The 19725-nt window shown below is 38.2% G+C and overlaps 1 protein-coding gene across 4 annotated transcripts in view; it reads left to right on the top strand.

Moving 5' to 3' along the window:
• LOC108245935 (poly(ADP-ribose) glycohydrolase) overlaps positions 1 to 19100 on the top strand; it is a 19854-nt gene extending 754 nt beyond the window's left edge. For 2 of the 4 annotated variants that reach the window (XM_017433211.3, XM_017433220.3), the window contains exons 2-17: positions 993 to 1081; positions 1160 to 1833; positions 2035 to 2157; positions 2453 to 2530; positions 2927 to 3001; positions 5766 to 5858; positions 6839 to 6993; positions 9619 to 9698; positions 9785 to 9845; positions 9996 to 10071; positions 11172 to 11319; positions 14115 to 14193; positions 14662 to 14770; positions 16328 to 16433; positions 17469 to 17597; positions 18253 to 19100. In XM_017433211.3, coding sequence (XP_017288700.1) covers positions 994 to 1081; positions 1160 to 1833; positions 2035 to 2157; positions 2453 to 2530; positions 2927 to 3001; positions 5766 to 5858; positions 6839 to 6993; positions 9619 to 9698; positions 9785 to 9845; positions 9996 to 10071; positions 11172 to 11319; positions 14115 to 14193; positions 14662 to 14770; positions 16328 to 16433; positions 17469 to 17597; positions 18253 to 18407 — 2229 coding nt within the window. In that variant the 5' untranslated portion in view covers position 993 and the 3' untranslated portion in view covers positions 18408 to 19100. Of the gene's footprint in view, positions 1 to 573; positions 907 to 992; positions 1082 to 1159; positions 1834 to 2034; positions 2158 to 2452; positions 2531 to 2926; positions 3002 to 5765; positions 5859 to 6838; positions 6994 to 9618; positions 9699 to 9784; positions 9846 to 9995; positions 10072 to 11171; positions 11320 to 14114; positions 14194 to 14661; positions 14771 to 16327; positions 16434 to 17468; positions 17598 to 18252 lie in introns of those variants that run through there. The other 2 variants (XM_017433207.3, XM_017433198.3) reach the window with 2 other exon arrangements.
• The last annotated feature ends 625 nt before the right edge of the window (positions 19101 to 19725 follow it).

Genomic DNA, 19725 nt, shown 5'->3' with positions numbered 1-19725 from the left:
TACATAAAATGGAAACAAATTAATTTACCTGCAAGTCCTTAACTGTGTTTAATCCTTTCATCATCAACAATAAATCCTGTGATTTTGATAACATTTGCTCTTTATTTGCCAAAGTTAGGAGGGGGAAACAAAATATTTCAGCCGCCTGAAATAATCTGTTCCCCCTACATAAAATGGAAACAAATTTTTCATTAAGTTAAAGTGGGACACAGATTAGGCCTGCCTGAGTCGTCACCTCTGCCAGAATCTGTGTTACCCTTTAACTTCATAATAAAAAGGAGCAAACATTTAGAAAATCACAGCAATAAACATCCAGGATGAGGAGTTTGTCTAACCTGAAACACCTTCGTGTTATTTTTTCTCTGTTCATTTTGGTGAAGTAGTATCCAGAGCAGTAAAATCATTTATTTTTCTTGCTGTGACTTAACAGCTCGACAAAAAAAAAATACACTCACAAAATAAATCAAAACGTGTAACAATCAGTAGGATGTCTTTCTTGAATATCCGCTTTCCCTGCTTTGTGCGCGCTCCCGAGGCAGGGGGCGCCCTTTCATTTCCGGGATACTTCCCCCAGCGCGACACCGGTGTTGTCAAACACGAACCGGTGTTGTTATCATCGAAGCTAGTGAGTAGTTAGCTTAGTTAGTCGCTTGATAATGGTCTAACGTCCTGTTTATTGGACGAGATTAAAGACTAAATAAAAGAAAAAAAAATAAGAAAATCACTCCCTATGCAGCATACTCTAGCTTAATACGTCGCTGTTGTGTATTATAGTTAAAATGTGTCACATATGGCTTCATATCGTATTTTAAAACTTGCTCCAATACTGAGGAAAGAACTGTCAAGAAATCAGGTGTGGGCAACATCAAATAACATTTTGTTTTTGGGTTTTGCTGAAGCTGTGTTGTGAGTACTCGTCTTTCTGTTTTAAAGTCGGACTTTGTTCTGCTTTTCTATGAACATGTCTAATTTACTGGCTGCTTGTTTTGTAGAATGAGTGCCCTGACAGACTTTGAACCATCAGCAAAGAGGCAAAAAGTTGAAGCAAGTAGCCCAGCCACACCATCATCTTCTAACAGAGGTATCTTTTTGGTCAGACGGGAATAGCCATAACAAAGTGCACGGCTGCAATTTCATGAAACAATCTCTGCTCCTTTAGGTGGACCTGCATGTATTCACAATACCGGTAATGAAATCACAGTTCAAGACAGAAAGGGAAGCAACACAGAGATGGATCTTCAGCCAAAGAAAACTGGCCTCAGACAGCAGCAGAATATCAGAAATACTCTGGAACGATGGTTGATCAAGCCTTCAAAAAGTTCAAACACAACTGAGGAGAGGCCAAGCCGGGAGGACGTGGGGGTGACCGATGACCTTGGGTTTCAGAGCTGCTCAGCCTCGCCTTTAGACCGTAACAGTGCTGAAAAATCACCCGTCTCTGATGTGGATGAAGAAACGCAGCTGTTAACGCCGCAAGACTTGGATCAAAGCCATCGTTTGTCGCCAACGGATTCCACAGGAAGTGCTTTCAGACAGGGAGGCTGTCGTGATGAAGACGAATTCGGGAAACAGGCAGCCACAAGTTCTGAGGGCCCTGCCAAAAAAAGAACCAAAATATCAGACTTCTTTCCGGGCGCCTTATTGCCCAGTTTTTCTGCGAAAAGGGGCCGGCCGGATCCAGCTTCAGACAGAGAAGATCGAGACAAAAACACAGCACCTGCTGACGTCAGGTGGTTGGGAACGCCGATCGGAGAGCTAAAGAGAATGCCTGATTGTGGTGGAATCCTCCCTCCGCTGAAGAATAATCCTGGGCAGCACACCGTTCTGATAAGGGTTTGACAGCTTTTTGTTTTACGCACATCAGAGCACAGATCTAAACAAACATGCTCATTTCACAGCTCTGTCATTTTGTATAAAACGGCGTCTTCAATAATATTTCAAGTTCAGTTCGACGTGTAATTCACTGCCAGTTTGTTTACGTTGTGCACACATCTTGCATGTACTAATACTGCGCATTTTATCACCCGTTCACAGACAGACCTTCTTCAGAATGGTAAAGTTCCTGTTCCATATCCCTCTAAGTTTATGGATACCTGGGATAATGTCCATGTCAGGATGCCCTGCTCGAGCAGAAACGTATTTCCTGTCAAGGATGAGGTAATTATCCAGAGGTTTAGATATGTTTTTAACTACAAAAGAAACATTGCATTCATGCATTATTATTATTTTTTAAAGAAGATAACTTACATCTTAAAAATATGCTAAATTGCTTTTAATTTAACATTTTTTTACATCAGTTGTTCAGGTTTGGTCATGTACTGTAGGTATATAACTGAAGAAATATGTCTACTGCTTTTTGTCAAGCCTTTCATGCTTAATAAAGTTTGTTTTAAGTCATCACTTTTAACTTAGTTCGCTCATCTGAGGCCTAATTTAACTTGTGCCTCCACAGGAACTGCAAAATAAGAAGGTTTGGGAACACATCAAAGAAAGTTTAACCAAGAAACCTAAAAGTGCAGATGAGCTGAAGGCAAGTGGTTTTGTGTCTTTGTCCTTAGATCTGCAACTTTTTTCTGGGGTATTTTTGAAGATGTGTAAAATCTACCTCAATTTATTTGTTTATTTTTAGTTTTTTTACATAAAGCTTTCATATGCAACACATTTTTGGCCAGAAAATTATTTTAATTAGAGACTATTTATCTGTTAGGAATGGTAACGACAGCCTCAGTTGTTGTTACCAGACTGTCCCATAAGATGGCGCCAAAGGTTCACAAACTGAAAGGCACTCAGCCTTGTGATGTAGATCATTCTGACACTGCTGTTTTTTTACACATATAAACTGACTCAGAATTTTGATTGAGAAACATTGTATGGTGATTTTGCTTAGAACCATTTTGATACCATTGATATTTTATTTTTCTTACAGAACGCAATACTGAGGTATTGGGCCTCACAAGCCAAAAGCGGGGACTTCATAGCATTGCATTGGTACTGCACGAAGGTAAACAGTATTCATTCTGATCACTGTTATCTTTTCTTAATATAGTGATTTCAGAAAAAGACAATAGAGTTTTTTAAAAACAAATTATCTATAAGGATGTGAAATTACATATAGCCATGTAAACACAAGCAAATATACAGTAAATGTTGAGGTTGTAACAGGATTAGTTTCTGATGAATAGAAATAAGTGTCAAATTATATGATATAATAAACAACTGTTTGTATTTTCTGTTATTTTATTTAGTACGTACTACTAAATGACTTTGTAAATTACTATCAGTAGATTGGTTAAATAATTTTACAGCTCAACATGCTGATCGTAATCATAACTATATAATTTTCTAGTTTTTTTCCTCTCTCTTTACAAAACACATTCCTGTTGTATTATCAAAGGTCTGTCATTCAAAGTGATTGAGGGTTAAAACACTAATTAAGAAATAATTTTTTGAAGTTTACAGCTGCTGGAAAATTTTGTTTGATAGGATTGTTACAAAGAAAGGAAAAGTTAATCTTCTCAATAATAGAAGAAACTTTGAGAATTGCCTCTGCCTGTGTAATTATGTGACCGGTTCAGTTTGTTTATCTGCCACCAGCAAGAATTTTAAAGAGTCTTGCAGCTTTATGTGGATCGACTCTGTTTGGTGTCTTCTGTATCATCTCAGGACCTGCTCGCCATCAGGAGGGTGTTTTTTTTTTTTGTTTGTTTGTTTGTTTTTTTCTCTCCTGGGTTTGTTCAGAGTGTCAAACCTGCCATAAAATCAGTTTACCTTTTAATAGGTAATGAAATCTTTTAAGCAAAAGGTCACATTTACTAGCTTGTCAGAAATCAAAACTGCTGACATTACATCCCAGGAAATACTTGAATCCAATCTTGTACAGTCAGTCTGTGTGCCGTGTGTGTTACATGTTATAAATTATGTTTAAAGGGAATTCCAATAGAAAGAACCTCAACATGGATGGAGGTTGTAGCCTTAGGGTTTAAGTTTAATTAAAGGACATAATTAAATTTAGCAAGTTGGTAAGAGTTACATTTATAGATTTTATGCCATTTAACTTTTGAATATTCACTTTTTTTGTTGATTATTATCTAGATGAGACATTAAAATCCCTAGTGATGTTGTTCTGTGGAGATGGACATAACTATAACAGTGTTTAACTTAAAAACTGGGTAAAAATAAAAAGTAGTGAAGTAACACGACAAGCTGGTTACTATTTAGAGCTACCTGAATAACACTGTTGCTTTTAGAAAACAGCATTAGGTTTTTTTCTTATTCAATGTTTGACACATTTAAGAACTTTTACAAAACATATTTTGCTTCTGTTTCCTAAAATTACTCAGAACTTCCCTGAATCACAAATCTGACTGCTGATAGTGTAAAACCCTGAAGGACACGAAGCCACTCTGAGGACTGACTGATCGCGCGACATCTTTGTTTAAAACGTTGGCATTCAAGGTGGCGGCGGCGGGTGAAATGCTTTCCTTCAAGGAAATGCTTCTTTCATATTTATATGATATTGTTTCAAGACTAAATCTGAACTGGTTTACAGAGTGTAGTGTTTTGGAGAAAGTCACATCTTTGATAGGTTTCATGCTTTCTGTTTTCCAAGTGAAATGACAGAAGCAGTGCAATGAAATGCATCCTTGTTTTTGTTTTTTTTTACTTTACGTCTCATCTCCTGTGCCACATCGAGCCAAAATGATCTTGAGTGTCAGAGGAAAAATACACATGAATGGCACGGAGTGACGGGCCGGGCACCTTCATTGAATATTCATCCCAGCACGTATTCCTTATGAATAACTGAATAGCTGTTGATGGACAGCATCGGTTTTGTTCATTCCTTCCTCTGTAGCTCGACCAGTGCCGTTTTTACACTTACAAGCACCAAAAACTGGTCGCATGTTTATGGTTTCTCTCAGGCAGGCCGCTTTATGGCTCAGACCCAACAGAATATGAACAGGAACCTAATGTGTTTGAGCTTCATTATATATTCAAATCCTCATTTCCTGAACTACCCTTGGCTCTGGTTTCACTCCTGCTTGATTGTTTTGTCAGTCTGCTGTGATTTTCAGGCCCATATTAAGTTGTACAGATAGTTAACTCAGCTGTCTTCTGCTGATTTACACAGCTTGGCCTCTATTACCTCAGCTGTATCTGCTGTTCCGACCATGTCAACTGGCTTCATTTATTACGCCCTTAGGAGATGTTTATGATGTCAGCCAGGCCATTACTTACAACAGTGTTTAGTCAGGCTTCCTTTGCCATAATATAAATGTCTTCTTGTCCTGAGCACACACGGCCCGTTTTGTTTCGAACACTTGGTTATTTGCATCTCTTCCTGGAAAGCTGTTTAATCAGTTTTTATATTTTTTATTTTTTGCTTGGCTGTGCAACCTTGATAAAACGTCTCAGTGATTGATCATTGTGACATTTTGGAGCTGCTGTGTGTGTAAATATAGGTAGTGTATAATATTTGTTGTCTGGAAACAGCAGAGTCACCATTTGCAAGTTTGTAGCTTTATATTTAGAGTCATCCAAATAAATAAATATACACAGTATTGTTAATTGGATTGCCCTTTGATGTTCGGTATTTTCACAATTTCAGCTTTATTTTTGTTAAATAAATACATGTGTTTTACCATGTCTCAAAATTTTGATCAGGATCAGACTAATTGAACGTCTTAAACTAATCAGCCTGAATGACTAATAATGTTGAGTTTTATGGCAAAACAACAAACATAAACAGATTTTCTGCTCTCTCCAAGGTCCTGGAGCCTGATGCTGTTGAACATCTGTTTGACTCTCTGCTGCCAGACATGGCGCTATTAGCACTGAGAGCATCTGAGCTCTGCACCAAGGTAACGCCAGCAACCCACTAATGGACCACCTTTGGATCACTGCGGCAAGTTGGTCTTAAAGCTCACAGCTTGACAAATAATCTTGAGAAATGCTTTAAGAGTTGAGAGGTCAACATGCATTCGTAACTGGTGGTCATTTCTCTGATGGTGAGAGGTGCTTTTAGTCATCTGGTTGCTCTGAATTTAAAGGTTGACGGCCAGTGTGTTTTTGCAGCCAATAAAACGGCTCATTAAAACATTTTCCGTGTATTAGTTTGGCCGAGCATTTAATTATAAAATTTTGTTTTTACATCTGTTCATTTTTTCCCCCCTGCATTTTAATTTAATTAAACTCACAGAGTGGTTCACAGAAGAATAAAATGTTTCCAGGTTGTTCTATTGATGAGCATTACACGAGATGGATGGATGGATGGATGGATAGATAGATAGATAGATAGATAGATAGATAGATAGAAACTTTATTGTCTGTTTCTGAAGGTAATAGACAAGGCTCTAATAATTACATTTAAAAACAATTATTACAAGGTTATACGAATGATCAGGCTTGGTGTCAGATGTTTTAACATTTCATAAAAAAATTCTATATTTGTGAAAATGTGTTAGTAGTTTAAGTGGAATGATTAATTCTACTTGTATACATATACATGCCAAGAAAGTTTTTTTTATGAGGAATTTTTAATTATTTTGGTAATGACTCTTCTAGTAGTGTTTTTTTCCACTTGGTTAAAATGTGACAATCTCTCAGCTTTGCCATTAAATTAATTCTTATTCAGATGTATTAATTTATAAATGTATGACCTGTATTACAGGGATATCTTAGGTACACAAGCTTAATTCGTCCTTTATCGTGGCTCATTAAAGTAGCATACAGCAGTTGTAAATTAGTCCATCATTACAGGTTTCTTCATCGTCTCTGTTTGTTAAATCAGCAGGGTGAATAATTTTGCCCTTCTTCAGTTGTACCTTCATTTTTCCTCCAGCCGATTCCCCTCCTGAAAAGAGGCATGAACCACTCCATCACCATGTCTCAGGAGCAGGTGGCTTGTCTGCTTGCCAACGCCTTCTTTTGCACCTTTCCCCAAAGGGACTTCAGAGAGACCGAGTACCGCAACTACCCAGACTTCAACTTTCTTAGGTAATGTGTGGATGAGGCGCTCTGACTCATGGTGTTTAAAGACATATAGTCGAGTTGTAAATTATGTGGCAGTGACAACTAGCTCTGTCTCCATAAGGGGGCACTACTGTATATACTTTTGTTACGAATTGGTTTATCCTCTCTCTGGACACTAAATCATACAACCTTTACTCAAGTAATATCTTGTTTTTAAAAATGTATTTACTGCTGATGGGTTATAGCTGGGAGATGCTGCAAAATCAAATCTCAACATGCATGTACATCTTTTGTCATGCTGGAGATGACAGCAAACGCACCCGCCAGAAGCTTCTAAAAATGACAAACATGCTGCACGGTAACAGTACAGCAACCAACAAGGGTAGGACTGCTCATTTTTATTTACAGTGATACTGGTAATGAATGAACATGTTGAGAAAAACGAACAAAAAAAAATTGAATTCTCAGAATGTGATTTTGTGCCATGCATTCACTATCTGCACACCAATAATATCTTTAGCAAGTTGGTTGGACTCTCACTGTCCTGGATACCTCCACCTCATTTAGATGATAGTGGCCAAGATGCTAAAACACAAGGAGAGTGCAAAAATATATGGCTTTATTGCAAAAAAAAAACGTCTTCGCAATATTCAACAATAACATCCTAATCACATATTTTCTTAATATCATGCGGCCTCAATGATAAGTATTTTAACAGGGATGAGTCGGCTGCTGTTGCTGTTATTATGATGCATTTGCATGGAAATAATGTTGCACATAAACAATAATGTATACAAGGTGACTTTGAATTCCATATTTTACTCCTGTTTCCTCTCTTAGCTGTTTTCTGACAAGTAAAACCCAGCCTGATGTTCCCTCCCATTTGGTTTCTTGTTTTGCTTTGTCAAATAATAAAGTTTTCTTGGTTCTCCTCACAGGATCTGCCTCATTGTCAATTAAATATTGAGCTTCAAACTTTTTAAAACTTTTTTTTTTCTTCTTCTTCAGATGTTTATCAAAGTAAACAACACGCTTTGAAAATGTCTTGTTGTTTTGTTGTCGGCACAAGGCCGTAAAGCTAATTGCAATTCTGGCGAGATGTTGCCAAGCTGGAAGCCAAAGCTGTGACGCGCGTTCTTTGTGCCCGTAGATGCAGCGCCGGGAAGTTTTGGGGCTGAGAATGTGCGTAATAAACGCCACTGTGCCATCGAAACGAGTCAGAGAAGCACCATTTTTAAAATTCACATGTCCTCTCCTGCTGCTCTAACTCGTTTGCCTGCTGTTCCTGGACACTGTCCCTTTATTATGATACGTTGCTCTAGCATTTCTGATTTTTTTTACTTGATTCATACAAACAGTGTTTTTTTTTCTTCTTTTAGTTCTAGTAAAAACATTGCTTCTGGCAAACCACAGGGTAATCTTTCTGTCCCTGCAAACTTTCACTGTTAAGGTTGTCCGTAAGGGTGGTGCAATGTGAAATCTGTCTGCAGATCTCTGCTCAATCGTGTCCCCGATATCTGTTGGAATCACAATGTAATTACCTAAATGGAAAAGGAAATGGAATAAACACAGACTCAGTTGGCTGCTTTTTGATAGAGAATGCTGTTGGCTTTTTTAGCCGAAAGCAGTAGAGGAGTTAAATCCCAACAAAATGTATTCTGGCTTCTCAAAATGCAGTTAATTCAGATTCTTTAGTCTGATTTTTTTATTTCTTCTTACTTTTTGCTTGTACTAATGATACTGAAACCCAGCTGTTAGCACAGTCACTTGTGCATGTAGCTTTCCCAACACACAGGACGCATATTGCTGTTATATAATTGTATCTAAATTCTCAGTTCTTCAAAACTATATTGCAGTTTGTTACCAAAATGCTGCTCTTACTAGTGGCTAGCTTATGTCAGGCATGATTGTTTCTTGGGGCCACTTTGACAACAAAAAAGAGAAATGAGAGCTCCGAGTTGGACTGAGTGAATGAGTTTCCTGGCCCCTGAAGGGCTCTCAGTGCACCAAGCTTTTGTCATTATTTCATTTCCTTCCCATGAATTTTCTTTTCTTTTTACTGTAACATGTGAGGTGAGCTGTGTGGTTCTTTATGGAGTTGGCTGAAGAAGGAGACTGTGGGCTAAAAGCTCAAGGTGTCTTCAAATCTGTGCACTGCACCTCACTGCCAGCAGCTTTGTGTGCGAGTACGTGTGCTCGGACTTTTTGCCTCCTGAGGATACTGTTGCTTAAAAGGGACACTAGGCTTTCTAATGATTCCCTCTCTTCCCTTTTTGTACGAGTTCTGGGACATTGCAGGAATGTTGCCCATGATGGCCAGCCTGGGGCAACTACGTTGTCCAAACAGCAAAGGAGCTTCTACATAATCGGCTAGTGACTGAAAAGGAAGCTGAGTGAGAGATGTACTAATTCATATCAAAAGTTAAAGCATGACTGAACTCACATGGCTGAAATGGAGGTCATGTGTCTGCACAGCGCTGGTTCTGCAGGGAACTGTTTTTGCTTGTTCTGGCTTTAGTTTGTGGAGTTGGTGGTAGGGATGCCATATCTAACTTGTTTTTAAAAGCAGGTATTTAGATTTTAAAAGAAACTATAAAAATTTCATATATCAACAATAAATGCATGAAATCATTTTGTCTTTGCATTCAGGTTGTTTAAGGGATCCTCTTCAAAGAAAATGGAAAAGCTGAAAACCCTGATGAGCTATTTTAAAAGTGTCACTCGACAGAGTAAGTGGTCATATTGATATTTTTAGAAATAAAAACAGTAGTGCACCTGTTCTGTAATTTCACAACTTGACATATCTGTTTTGAAGTGCCCACTGGACTTGTGACGTTCAGCCGACGACGATTGGATAAACCACCCAACTGGAAAAGGTCTATGGCTTTTATTAATTTAGCAAAGAAGCTTGTTAGTTATTACAACAAAAAGAATATTTAAATCTAATAAATCCATTGGCTGCTTCGTTAGCAACCAATAATTTTGATCTTATTCATAGTGGATAACTTAAAATCTTTCTGTTTCAGCTCGAAGACTTTGCTCACAAAGCTCCACATCACATGTGAAGGGACCATTGAGGATGACGGTTATGGAATGCTTCAGGTAAGACGCAGAAGGCTTCTAGGAGTGTACAGTTATTGAATGTCTGAACTCAGATGATTTGAATTTGCAGGACCTTATTTTGCATAAAGAAGGCGTGCCTCCTCACTATGCCACCTCATTCTGAATTCTTTCATCCAGAATGCTTACTACTGCTGAAAAGGCCTTTAAGGAGCCTGTGACACGTCAGAGGGATTTTGTGCTGGGACTGGGGTCGAGACCTCTGGGTCTCCTTCGCTCCCTGCGTTGGACGAGCTTCCTGTACTCTGTCAGCAAAGCCCCCTCTGACTTTCACCTTTTGTTTGCCTCGAGTTGCCACAAAGTGACAGCTGATGTGTGCACATGACCAGCTCCGGGGGCTCGCTGTAGCTCCGATTGATGGATGCTCTGCCGGGGGTGGGGGTGGGGAGGGGAGCCTCTGACAGCTTGTCAAAGCGGACTTTGGAGTCTGGCTCATTGTCCCAGTGTTAGGTGACCAGTATGGAGGAGATCTGCTCTCAGACTGCTCACCATTTGGTTGTGTTTTCCGAGGGCTGTGATAGGTTTGGTCTGGACTGACTTCAGGCCAATGAGCAACAACTGTCAACCCTAAAAATGTAAGAAGAAATGTTCCTCTTGGCTCCTCTTAGCCTAAAATAACAAAATGTCTGGACTGACATGAGAAGTGTATTATTTTGTGAATCACAAATCACAAATAAGCCCAGATTAGCAGTTTATTACTGTAGGTGAATGTTTACTCTGGGCTATAGGACTACTCTCTTTTGATTTGGTATTTGCTACTGGCAGCTGCATACTTAAATGCTGCTTCCAGAGAGAGCTCGGACCTCAATTTGGCATCGTGGACAGAGTGCCTGAGTAATGCCAGCACCTCAGGCCACCTTCCCAGTCAACTTGTCACAGATTCTGTCACAAATAAAATAAGAAGGCCAGAGACCATTTTATGAGGTGTCGTGCACCTGTTTTCCTGAGTTTGAGAAGCTGTTCCAGCCTGAGTAAATGTTACTTTGATGTGGATACGACTGAAAATGTGCAGGTTCTGCAAAAATTTCTCTGGTTTTTACAGTCTTTTTTGTTTCTCGTCAACCATCTGTCTTAATTTGCAGGTGGATTTTGCCAACAAGTTTGTTGGAGGCGGGGTCATTGGTTCTGGTCTTGTTCAAGAGGAAATCCGTTTTCTCATCAATCCCGAGCTAATTGTTTCTCGTCTCTTTACGGAAGCCCTGGATGATAATGAATGTCTAGTTATCACAGGTCAGTGATGACAAATTATCCCTCACCTTCCTGAGTAATCATTTCTATTAAATTCATTTTACTGTTTAATTAGTCATGATTCAATCCTTTGATCCGAATCAGATCTGCAACATTTCTCACACTACTATATATATATATATATATATATATATATATATATATATATATATATATTTCTTGTCTTTCTGGTCAAACACAACATGGAGTACACTTTTGCATAACTTCACCTTAACCTATTCTGACTCAGCAAGAAGCTGAAAAATGTTTATGGCAATTACTCCGTTTTGTCTCTGTCCTTGTCTGTCTTCTTTTGATTGGCTGCTAGAGTCAGTTGGAAGATGGAGACTTGGCTGTCTTGATTGCTCTGCTGGGTCTTTTTTTGTTGAGTAATTTCTCCCGCCTGTGCTTCACAATTTAATGTTTACAACAAACAAGGCTGTCAGCGGCCAGTGTACACCCGGTAACAAGAGCTAGACTTGAGGGGTCCCAGCAGGAGGTTGATGGCACCTGTCTGTTTTTCTCCCTCGGTTTTTATATACCTTCTCTTAACTGTTGTTGCAGGTTGATTGGGTTTGATGAAGAACCTCAGCAATCAGAGCTGGTCAGAGCTAGTGAAAACTAAACCCAGTAAAAGCTAGCACAGTTCAGATAGGACTATGAATTTTACAGACAATAATGTACATGCCTGATAAGCACACACAACAATCTGTGATCATCCAGGGTCAGATAACAAAATTTACAACATAAACCTCCCTATCAAGCAAATGGAGAAGCGTGATTTTCGTAGTTTTTAAAATGTACGTCCTTCGATTAAACTTATTGAAAATCTAAGCACTGAATGAAAACAGGAAGTGAGGTATCACAGACAACGCCCTTCTAATCTCCAGTCATACTGCGGTTCCCGTTTGGCAGAGTCACCTTCAGACTTCTTGCAGGCCATCTTTCCCGTGCCTCCACTTAACTTTATTACTTGAGCGCAGAATTAATTATAGCTGGAAGACCAGCCCAAGACCCGCTCCACTAATGGACTCTTCCATTCCATCATCTTTATTAAAAACAGCCTGTATCTCTTGTCCCCCTGTTGTAAAACTCCAAGCCATAGCTGCATTGTGGCCATGCGGTAAATCATATTTCCCCTCTGCAAGGTCTTGGCATACCGTCCAGAATCTAATGGATTGTACCTCTGCACTGAAATTTGCAGAAGTGCTCTGGTTAATTAAGTTTCTTTTGATTGCTAGATATCTGGCTGCCATTGTGGCGGTCAGATGTATAAATAGCATCAAGGAGAAGTCATGTGACTCACTGATGGCTGTATTGACCGGGTAATGTGCATGCTTAATGTACATAAGCTGGAGACAGTGCAATGGCAATTATTATTATTATTATTATTATTATTTTACAGTATTCTTATACAATAAGTTCAAATATTTTTATGGTTGACAAATATATTTCATTGTTTTATACTTCTAAAATAATACATTTTTATTGTTTGCTCATGAGCAGACCAGTGTGTTATTATTTTTAAATCAAAAACAACTTTTATTCCACAATTTTGCATTGACATGGTAATGAGACACACCCCTGATATTCAGTGCCTGGTCCACCACAAATGGGAAGCTTTTTATTTCCATGTATTTGCACATGAATGCAGCAACCTTTGGGACATTTTTGTTTAGAGCTGCTGATTTTATTGTTTGTTTGGAAATAACTAACAACCAGTTGGCTCTTTTTCAAGCCAGGTTTGATATGCTTTGCTCTGTGAATAACTTTTAAAGGACATTTTGGGTTGCATAAAAGTAAAAAGCATAATTTTCCTCTTGAAGAATGATACTTTCAGATGCAAAAACCGGTTGGAACCAATAAAAGAACCAGTAAATGTCATGTCAACACGAGGCCCTCTTCTTTAAAGCAGCTGTACAGTGTTATCTCATTGTTAAATTATTTTCAAGTATTTATAAATAATAAGTTTTTGTCTGTTTTATTTGTATAGTTTAGTCAGGATGACAGAATTAGCAGTAAATTGACCAATCAGACAGACTGAAGTTCACATCACATGAGATTGAAGCCAACTGGCAAACTTTTTTTTCATATGTTTAGTTTTATTACACATTAGTTAACTAAATTATCTACTGAGTTATTCCAAGGTATTTAGAAGGAAGCTTACAGAGAACTACAAATTCTTCTCTCATGTGCTCAAAGCATCTAATCACCTGGGTTATTCACTTTGCAGCATGAAGGCTCTTTGTCTTTTTTCCCTCAACATTCAGGTACAAATGAGTGGGAACTTAATTTGCGGCCTCTTTCTGTCTCATGTTGTAGGTGTAAATTGTTTCCCCGTGGGCTGGTGGTCACTCCTGCTGGGTTGTTTCACGGTGTGTGTAGTAACAACTTGAATTTTCTCTCATCAGACAGCTGCTGGCATTTCATTTGATTACATTACACATGTTGCTACTGGTCCAATCACAGACAAGCGTTTAGAATACAAAATGTTTAATGAATCTTTCCATTTATCAATTTAACTAGACTTTTTCCACGTTCTTGTTTTTTATGTATTACTGAATGTACATACTATTACCTTATTGTTCTCTGTTGAATTTTGGTGATGTTTGACTTTTATCTGACGCAAAAATCAATGTGCTTATTAACACGGTGTAATTCAGTCTGCTTTTCAGTGTTCGATAATCAACACAACTCAAGGTTGCTTTCAGTTCTGATTATGTTTAAAAGTAATGATTGTCTGTATGTTGCCGGTGCTTGTTTTGTAATAACTCTGAACAGATGTTGCTGTTTTTTAGGAACGCAGCAGTACAGTAAATACAAAGGTTATAGTGAGACCTACAAGTGGAACGGACGCCACCAGGACACAACTCCAAGGTATGTACTTCTACCTACTAGAACAGGTCTAACTTAAAAAATGTCTTCATTATCACCTCAGTCTGTCAGATGGTTTGTACATGCATTCATGGTTCCAGAAAATAACCTTAAGGACATATATTTAAGTATTTATTTTCTCCATTTTTATACCATTACTAATTTCTGCTGTAAGATAAATTGTAATCACTGGAGTGATCCACTAACATGTTTTTTGTTACTACCATTAAGAAGTGAAAATGTTGGTTGATCTCTGACTGGTTTATGACCTGATGAATGTCAGCATGTTAACATGTGACTTTGAGCATGTTTTGGTGTTGACGTTGCCCACAGAGTTCTGAAAGGGCTGGATTTTAAACCGCAAAATTCAGCTGAACTTACATGCACTTTTATATTGAGGAAGGTTTTGGTAGAAAATGTGCACTAAATTCAACCATGTCTTCCTTTTTCTTTTTTTTTTTTCTTTGCCAGAGATGGCTGGCAGAGAAGGTGCACCGAGATCGTGGCCATCGATGCTCTAAAGTTCAGGAGCTTTCTCGAACAGTTCCAGCCAAGCAAAATCAATCGAGAACTTAATAAGGTAATCATTAATTTTCTCTTTTTATTTTTTAGCTTGTTTCAGACACTTGTGTTCTTCTTAGTTCTTTTTCTACATGGATAAAACATCTACATTTTTTCATTTCACTTAAAAAAACAACAACACCACAAATGTCTTTTTGTTAGAAAACATATTTTAATACTGACATTTTGGATGTTTTTATGCCCCATGCTCATGATTAGTTATTAGTTCATGGCAACATCTATCAGTTTTTCCTGTTATTTTCCTGCATACCTCTATCCATTTAGTTACTAATAAAAACACTAAACACAAATGATGTTTATTTACTTGAACAATGATTAAATGTCATATGATTAAAATATACAGTATATTTGAGAAAATAACTTATTTATTGTATTGTTCATTTAGCCCCTAAATTGATTTTAATGGGCATCAAATAATTGACTGTGATGCTTTTTACTAAGCAGCGATTCTACATCTATATGTAAAAATACCATACAATATGTATGATCTTTGCGGAAGAGTTAGGGTCTGTTTGTAACAGAAAATCAAGATGTTGATGTTGTCAGGTCTGCTGTCAGAAAACATGGAGGAGTTTGACAGTTCTGACAAGACTGTGAAGAATGCACAAACTCAGAGATCAATCCCATTTCAAATGTAGTTCAGCTAAATGTCACATCTGCCCTTTCACAGGAACAATATATGACTGGTCAGTTGGAGGATGGACTCTTATTTCACTTTCACTATGCATTTTATTTTAACGGGAAAAATAAAATGTTCAGATCTTTGATTTGAAGCTGAACTGTTTAGTCAAACACATCCACACAACATTCCAGTGACCTATTATTCTGACCTAAAACTTAAATGAACTGTTTTTAGCGTCAATATTTTCTGTAGTGGGTTCATGACATGCACTGTGCCCCGGCCAGCCAAGAACGCTGCTACTGTCCGGTTGTTTATTACTGGAAATGGAAAAAAAAGCCTTTTTTCAATACGAAGAAATGCTGGAAGACTTTGCGAGCTCCTAATATAATTGCTCATGTGGTTCGCAGCCCATGATATGTTTAATGCTCTAGTTTACTCGTGTGGATTTTACCCAGTTATTGCTAAATAATACTAAAATATAAATGCATATTCCTAGCCTTCAAATGACGGTAAAATAAAATGTCTTAAGAAATTTAATTATTAATTTTGTACACTGAAATTTATACATCTTAAAATGTATTTGTTTATAGTAGATTACATTCCCAATACAAATATATTTGAATTTTATATTGTTTTATCCCACGTGTAAGCTATTTGTTTTCTTAGGCGCTGTTAAAATGCCAGTTTTTATTAAAATATACCACCTGTAGCTTTGAAACCGCTCATAGAACTGCAAAGGTTTGTTGAGAAGTCAAGCAAGACAAATTATATTAATATTTAAAAAAAAAAAAAAATTATTGCAGTGCCTAATGCTGAGGACAGTCTCAGATAACAGATGACAGTTTCATGTGAGTTTTATATATATATTGTTGTTGTTAATAACAATAATTTCAGACCCATCTTTAATTTTCTTTTATGTGTCTTTATATTTAGGCTTATTGTGGCTTTGCCCACCCTGAGAAGGAAAGTCAAAACCTTGCAGCAGTGGCAACAGGAAACTGGGGCTGTGGCGTTTTTGGAGGTGATACACGTCTCAAAGGTAAGCACTGGCGTAACATTGACGTCAGTAGGTTTTGAGGAGAAAAAAAGCTGAGATCATCGCTGTGAGCTTGGATGTCTAATTGGACTCTTTTTACTGGAAAGAATAATTTTCACATTGAAAAGCTCCAGCAGATCCATACAGGCGTCCATTTGTCTTTTGGGAATGCGTTCATTTACTTAAGGCCTATTTCTTTTACCTTCCTTCTATTGATCAAATGACAAAGTTAATATCTTACATTAATAGTGAAATTGATCGCCGGCCCGAGTCCATCAATCTGTTCCAGCGCTGCATGTCAGTGCTGCTGAGCAGGGAGCTTCAGGAGAATATTTCCAGCCGTTTGCAGTAGTGGCTTTACTCTACACCAAACTGGAAACCTTCATCAGTATATGTTTATTAGTTATCGTAAGTGAAATACAGCCTTTTAATTGGCAGAATCACTTAATGTGTACTTAATGACGTACCTCCTAGTTCAGAAGCTGTCCTCTGTCAGGACTTTCTGTCTGTGGGTCTTCACAGGCAAATGATAAATCATTTTTGAGAAAACCGTAGAAACTGAGCAGAGAAACCACTGAAAGGTAATTCTGCTCAGCCTTCTCCATAAAATGTTCATTCAGGTTTGCTCGTTCCATTGGCAGTTTCCCAACTTTAATTAATCAGCAGACATATTTCCAGTCTCCTGAAATATTCACAGCTTTCCGGGGCCAGTCCTGGCTTTCCTTTGTAACTGATCCAGAGTTCTCAGTGGGGGTGAGACCTATTCCCCTGATTACTTACCTTTTACCGTACCGGCTCCAGAGGCTGATGCAGCTCGATTTTAATGGAAACGTCAGCAACTGGGTGACTTTCAAATCTTTACTTATGTGAAAGGGCTGAAAATAAAAAGACAATTTTTGTTCTTTTATAATTGCGTTCCTCTGATGTTTTTCCAAATGGAATATAATTAATAAAAAGCTTAGGTTAGCTCATGTGAAGCACCAGACACATACTGTGTCACTCTCACTGTGGATGCCTAACATTCCTGTTTTCCTCCAGCTCTGATCCAGATGCTGGCAGCTGCTGAGGCGGGCCGAGACGTGGCTTATTTCACCTTTGGTGACAGCAAGCTCATGACAGATGTCCACAACATGCACGCTTTCCTCACACAGAGGAACGTCAGTGTTGGTAAGGGTGAACCGACATCCTGCATGCTTCTTCCATTTTTATTATCTGCTGTCAATGGTGATAATATTTTTGCTTGTGTGTTTGTCTGTCTGTAGTGTTAGCAAAACATCTCATGAACCACAGGTCAAATGAAGCTCTCAGAAAGTAATCATTGAGTGCACATCTACAATCCATTAAGTTTTGGAGTCAACCTAATTCGTGAGGTGTAATCTACCTTAGCCAACACAGAAAAATGACTTTTAACTCTGTCTATTTCACAGATATTGAGCTAAAACTTGGTTTGGTAGTAGCTGAGAGTCATCCTTAACACATAGTGCTGCAAGCGCAAACAGATCAAGCAGGGTCTCGTAGTATTTCATATACAGCTATAACCCTGCCCCTTCTTATTATAAAATACAACTCGAGCATGAAAGATGGCAGGTGATATGCATTTCTTCAAGAAATGCTAGGATTTAATTAATAAAGTTGTGTTTATTGATGAGATTTCTTTGCACTATTTTTGTTCCTTTACCAGGATTATGTTTATCTCGTGGCTTTTTAAATAATATCATATTCCATGAACTAATTATAGAAAACCACATTCTTGTTATTCCTTGGGTATTAGCCCGTTTATAATAGCAAGATGATGCAGACAGTCTCCTTGTCTGTGTCTCAGGGGAGGTGTATGATCTCCTGGGGCAGTACTACAGCTCGGTGTGCAGGAGCAGCCTCACTCAGCGCCCTGATGTCAGCCTCTACTCCTTCATCTACTCACAGGTCAGCTCCTCTGAGGTGCTGGGCGGACAGCAGACACCCTCAGAGCACCGTTAGGGCTGTGTGGCTGATGAGTCACTGCGCTTTATCTTTAGGTAATGAAACATCGAATACGTTTAAAGTGTTCTCACACTGCCTTTAAACTGATCTACTTTTACTTTTTTGTTAATTCTTTCTGTGAATAAACCAAAATGGAGTCTTGATCACATCTGAGCATAAACAGTTGTTTGAAAACAACAGCTGAGCTGTGGAAGGTGGTTAGTTATGACCCTGTCTGGCGCTGCCTTCATTTTGTCGCAGTGGGTAAAATGGCAGTAGATTGAGCTCCAGTGTGACGTACTCGTGATTTTAATGGTGAAGCAAAGGTTGCCATCCATCTTCTCAGTTTGTCATGTTGCCTGTTTTTATACCCACACTTATTCAGCCTAATTGAATTGGCTGTCAGAAATGGAGTTAAAGTAAACGAACAACAAGAACTGTGTTTAGAAAGGTTTGAGGCTTTCCCAGAAAAGCAGTTTGATTTAAAGAGCAGCCTACCTCTTTGTAAAATAATCTCAGTTTGTTTAGTTACAAATACTGCTTTTGACTACAATTTTATGAACATGAAAAAGAGTGAGATTGCAGTTAATTTGGTTTGCTTTTATAATTTGCCACAAATCTTGGTGTAGAATTTTATTGTTATATAAATATTCATTTTGACCTGTTTGATGTATTTTGTTTTGAAATCTTAATAAAACTGGGTTAAGTAAATTCGGTAGTGTCATTTTTTTAATGTTGTGTATACTTTACTCAGCAGCATTATTTAAATTCAGACATAATTATGTGACAAATACAAGAATGATGGCTTCCGTTCTGCGAAAAGAAAAATACAAGTTTGTCCTCTACGCCTATCTTTCCCCGGCTATTGCTCCACCCTTTCACTCGCAGCTTAATAAGGTCACACCTTTTATATTAACTGTAATTGACATCTTATTAAGCGAGGAGTGGATAATCTAATCAGACGTGGGAGTTGGGCAGAGAGCTCTGATGGGAAACCTCCGTCTGTCGGACCAAACTGCTTATTTTACATCAAGAGGAAGTTGGTTAACAATCTGCATACAGGGTTCTGTTGTTGCCTTTAATGGTAACTTTTCAAAGTCATAGTTTTATTTTATTATCTGTACAAAAGCCGACTGATCAGTTCTCTGTCAACAGATTGATCTGGTGAGCAGAAATGCAACAGATTCTCCTAAGCTGAACATAAAATTACAGTAGTTTTGTTCCCCCTGGGTTATGTAATTAAGCAAAAGCGGTGCAGGCGTCTGAGCTTGGTGCTGTCTGCCTTCGTGGATTCAGGACCTGATGAAGAGAAGGGGAGGGGTGTCTCTTTATTGCA

Source organism: Kryptolebias marmoratus, linkage group LG17 (genome assembly GCF_001649575.2).
Source record: "Kryptolebias marmoratus isolate JLee-2015 linkage group LG17, ASM164957v2, whole genome shotgun sequence".
Lineage (NCBI taxonomy): Eukaryota > Metazoa > Chordata > Actinopteri > Cyprinodontiformes > Rivulidae > Kryptolebias > Kryptolebias marmoratus.
The sequence above is the reverse complement of the archived record's forward strand: the minus strand, read 5'-3'. Positions and strand labels throughout refer to the sequence as shown.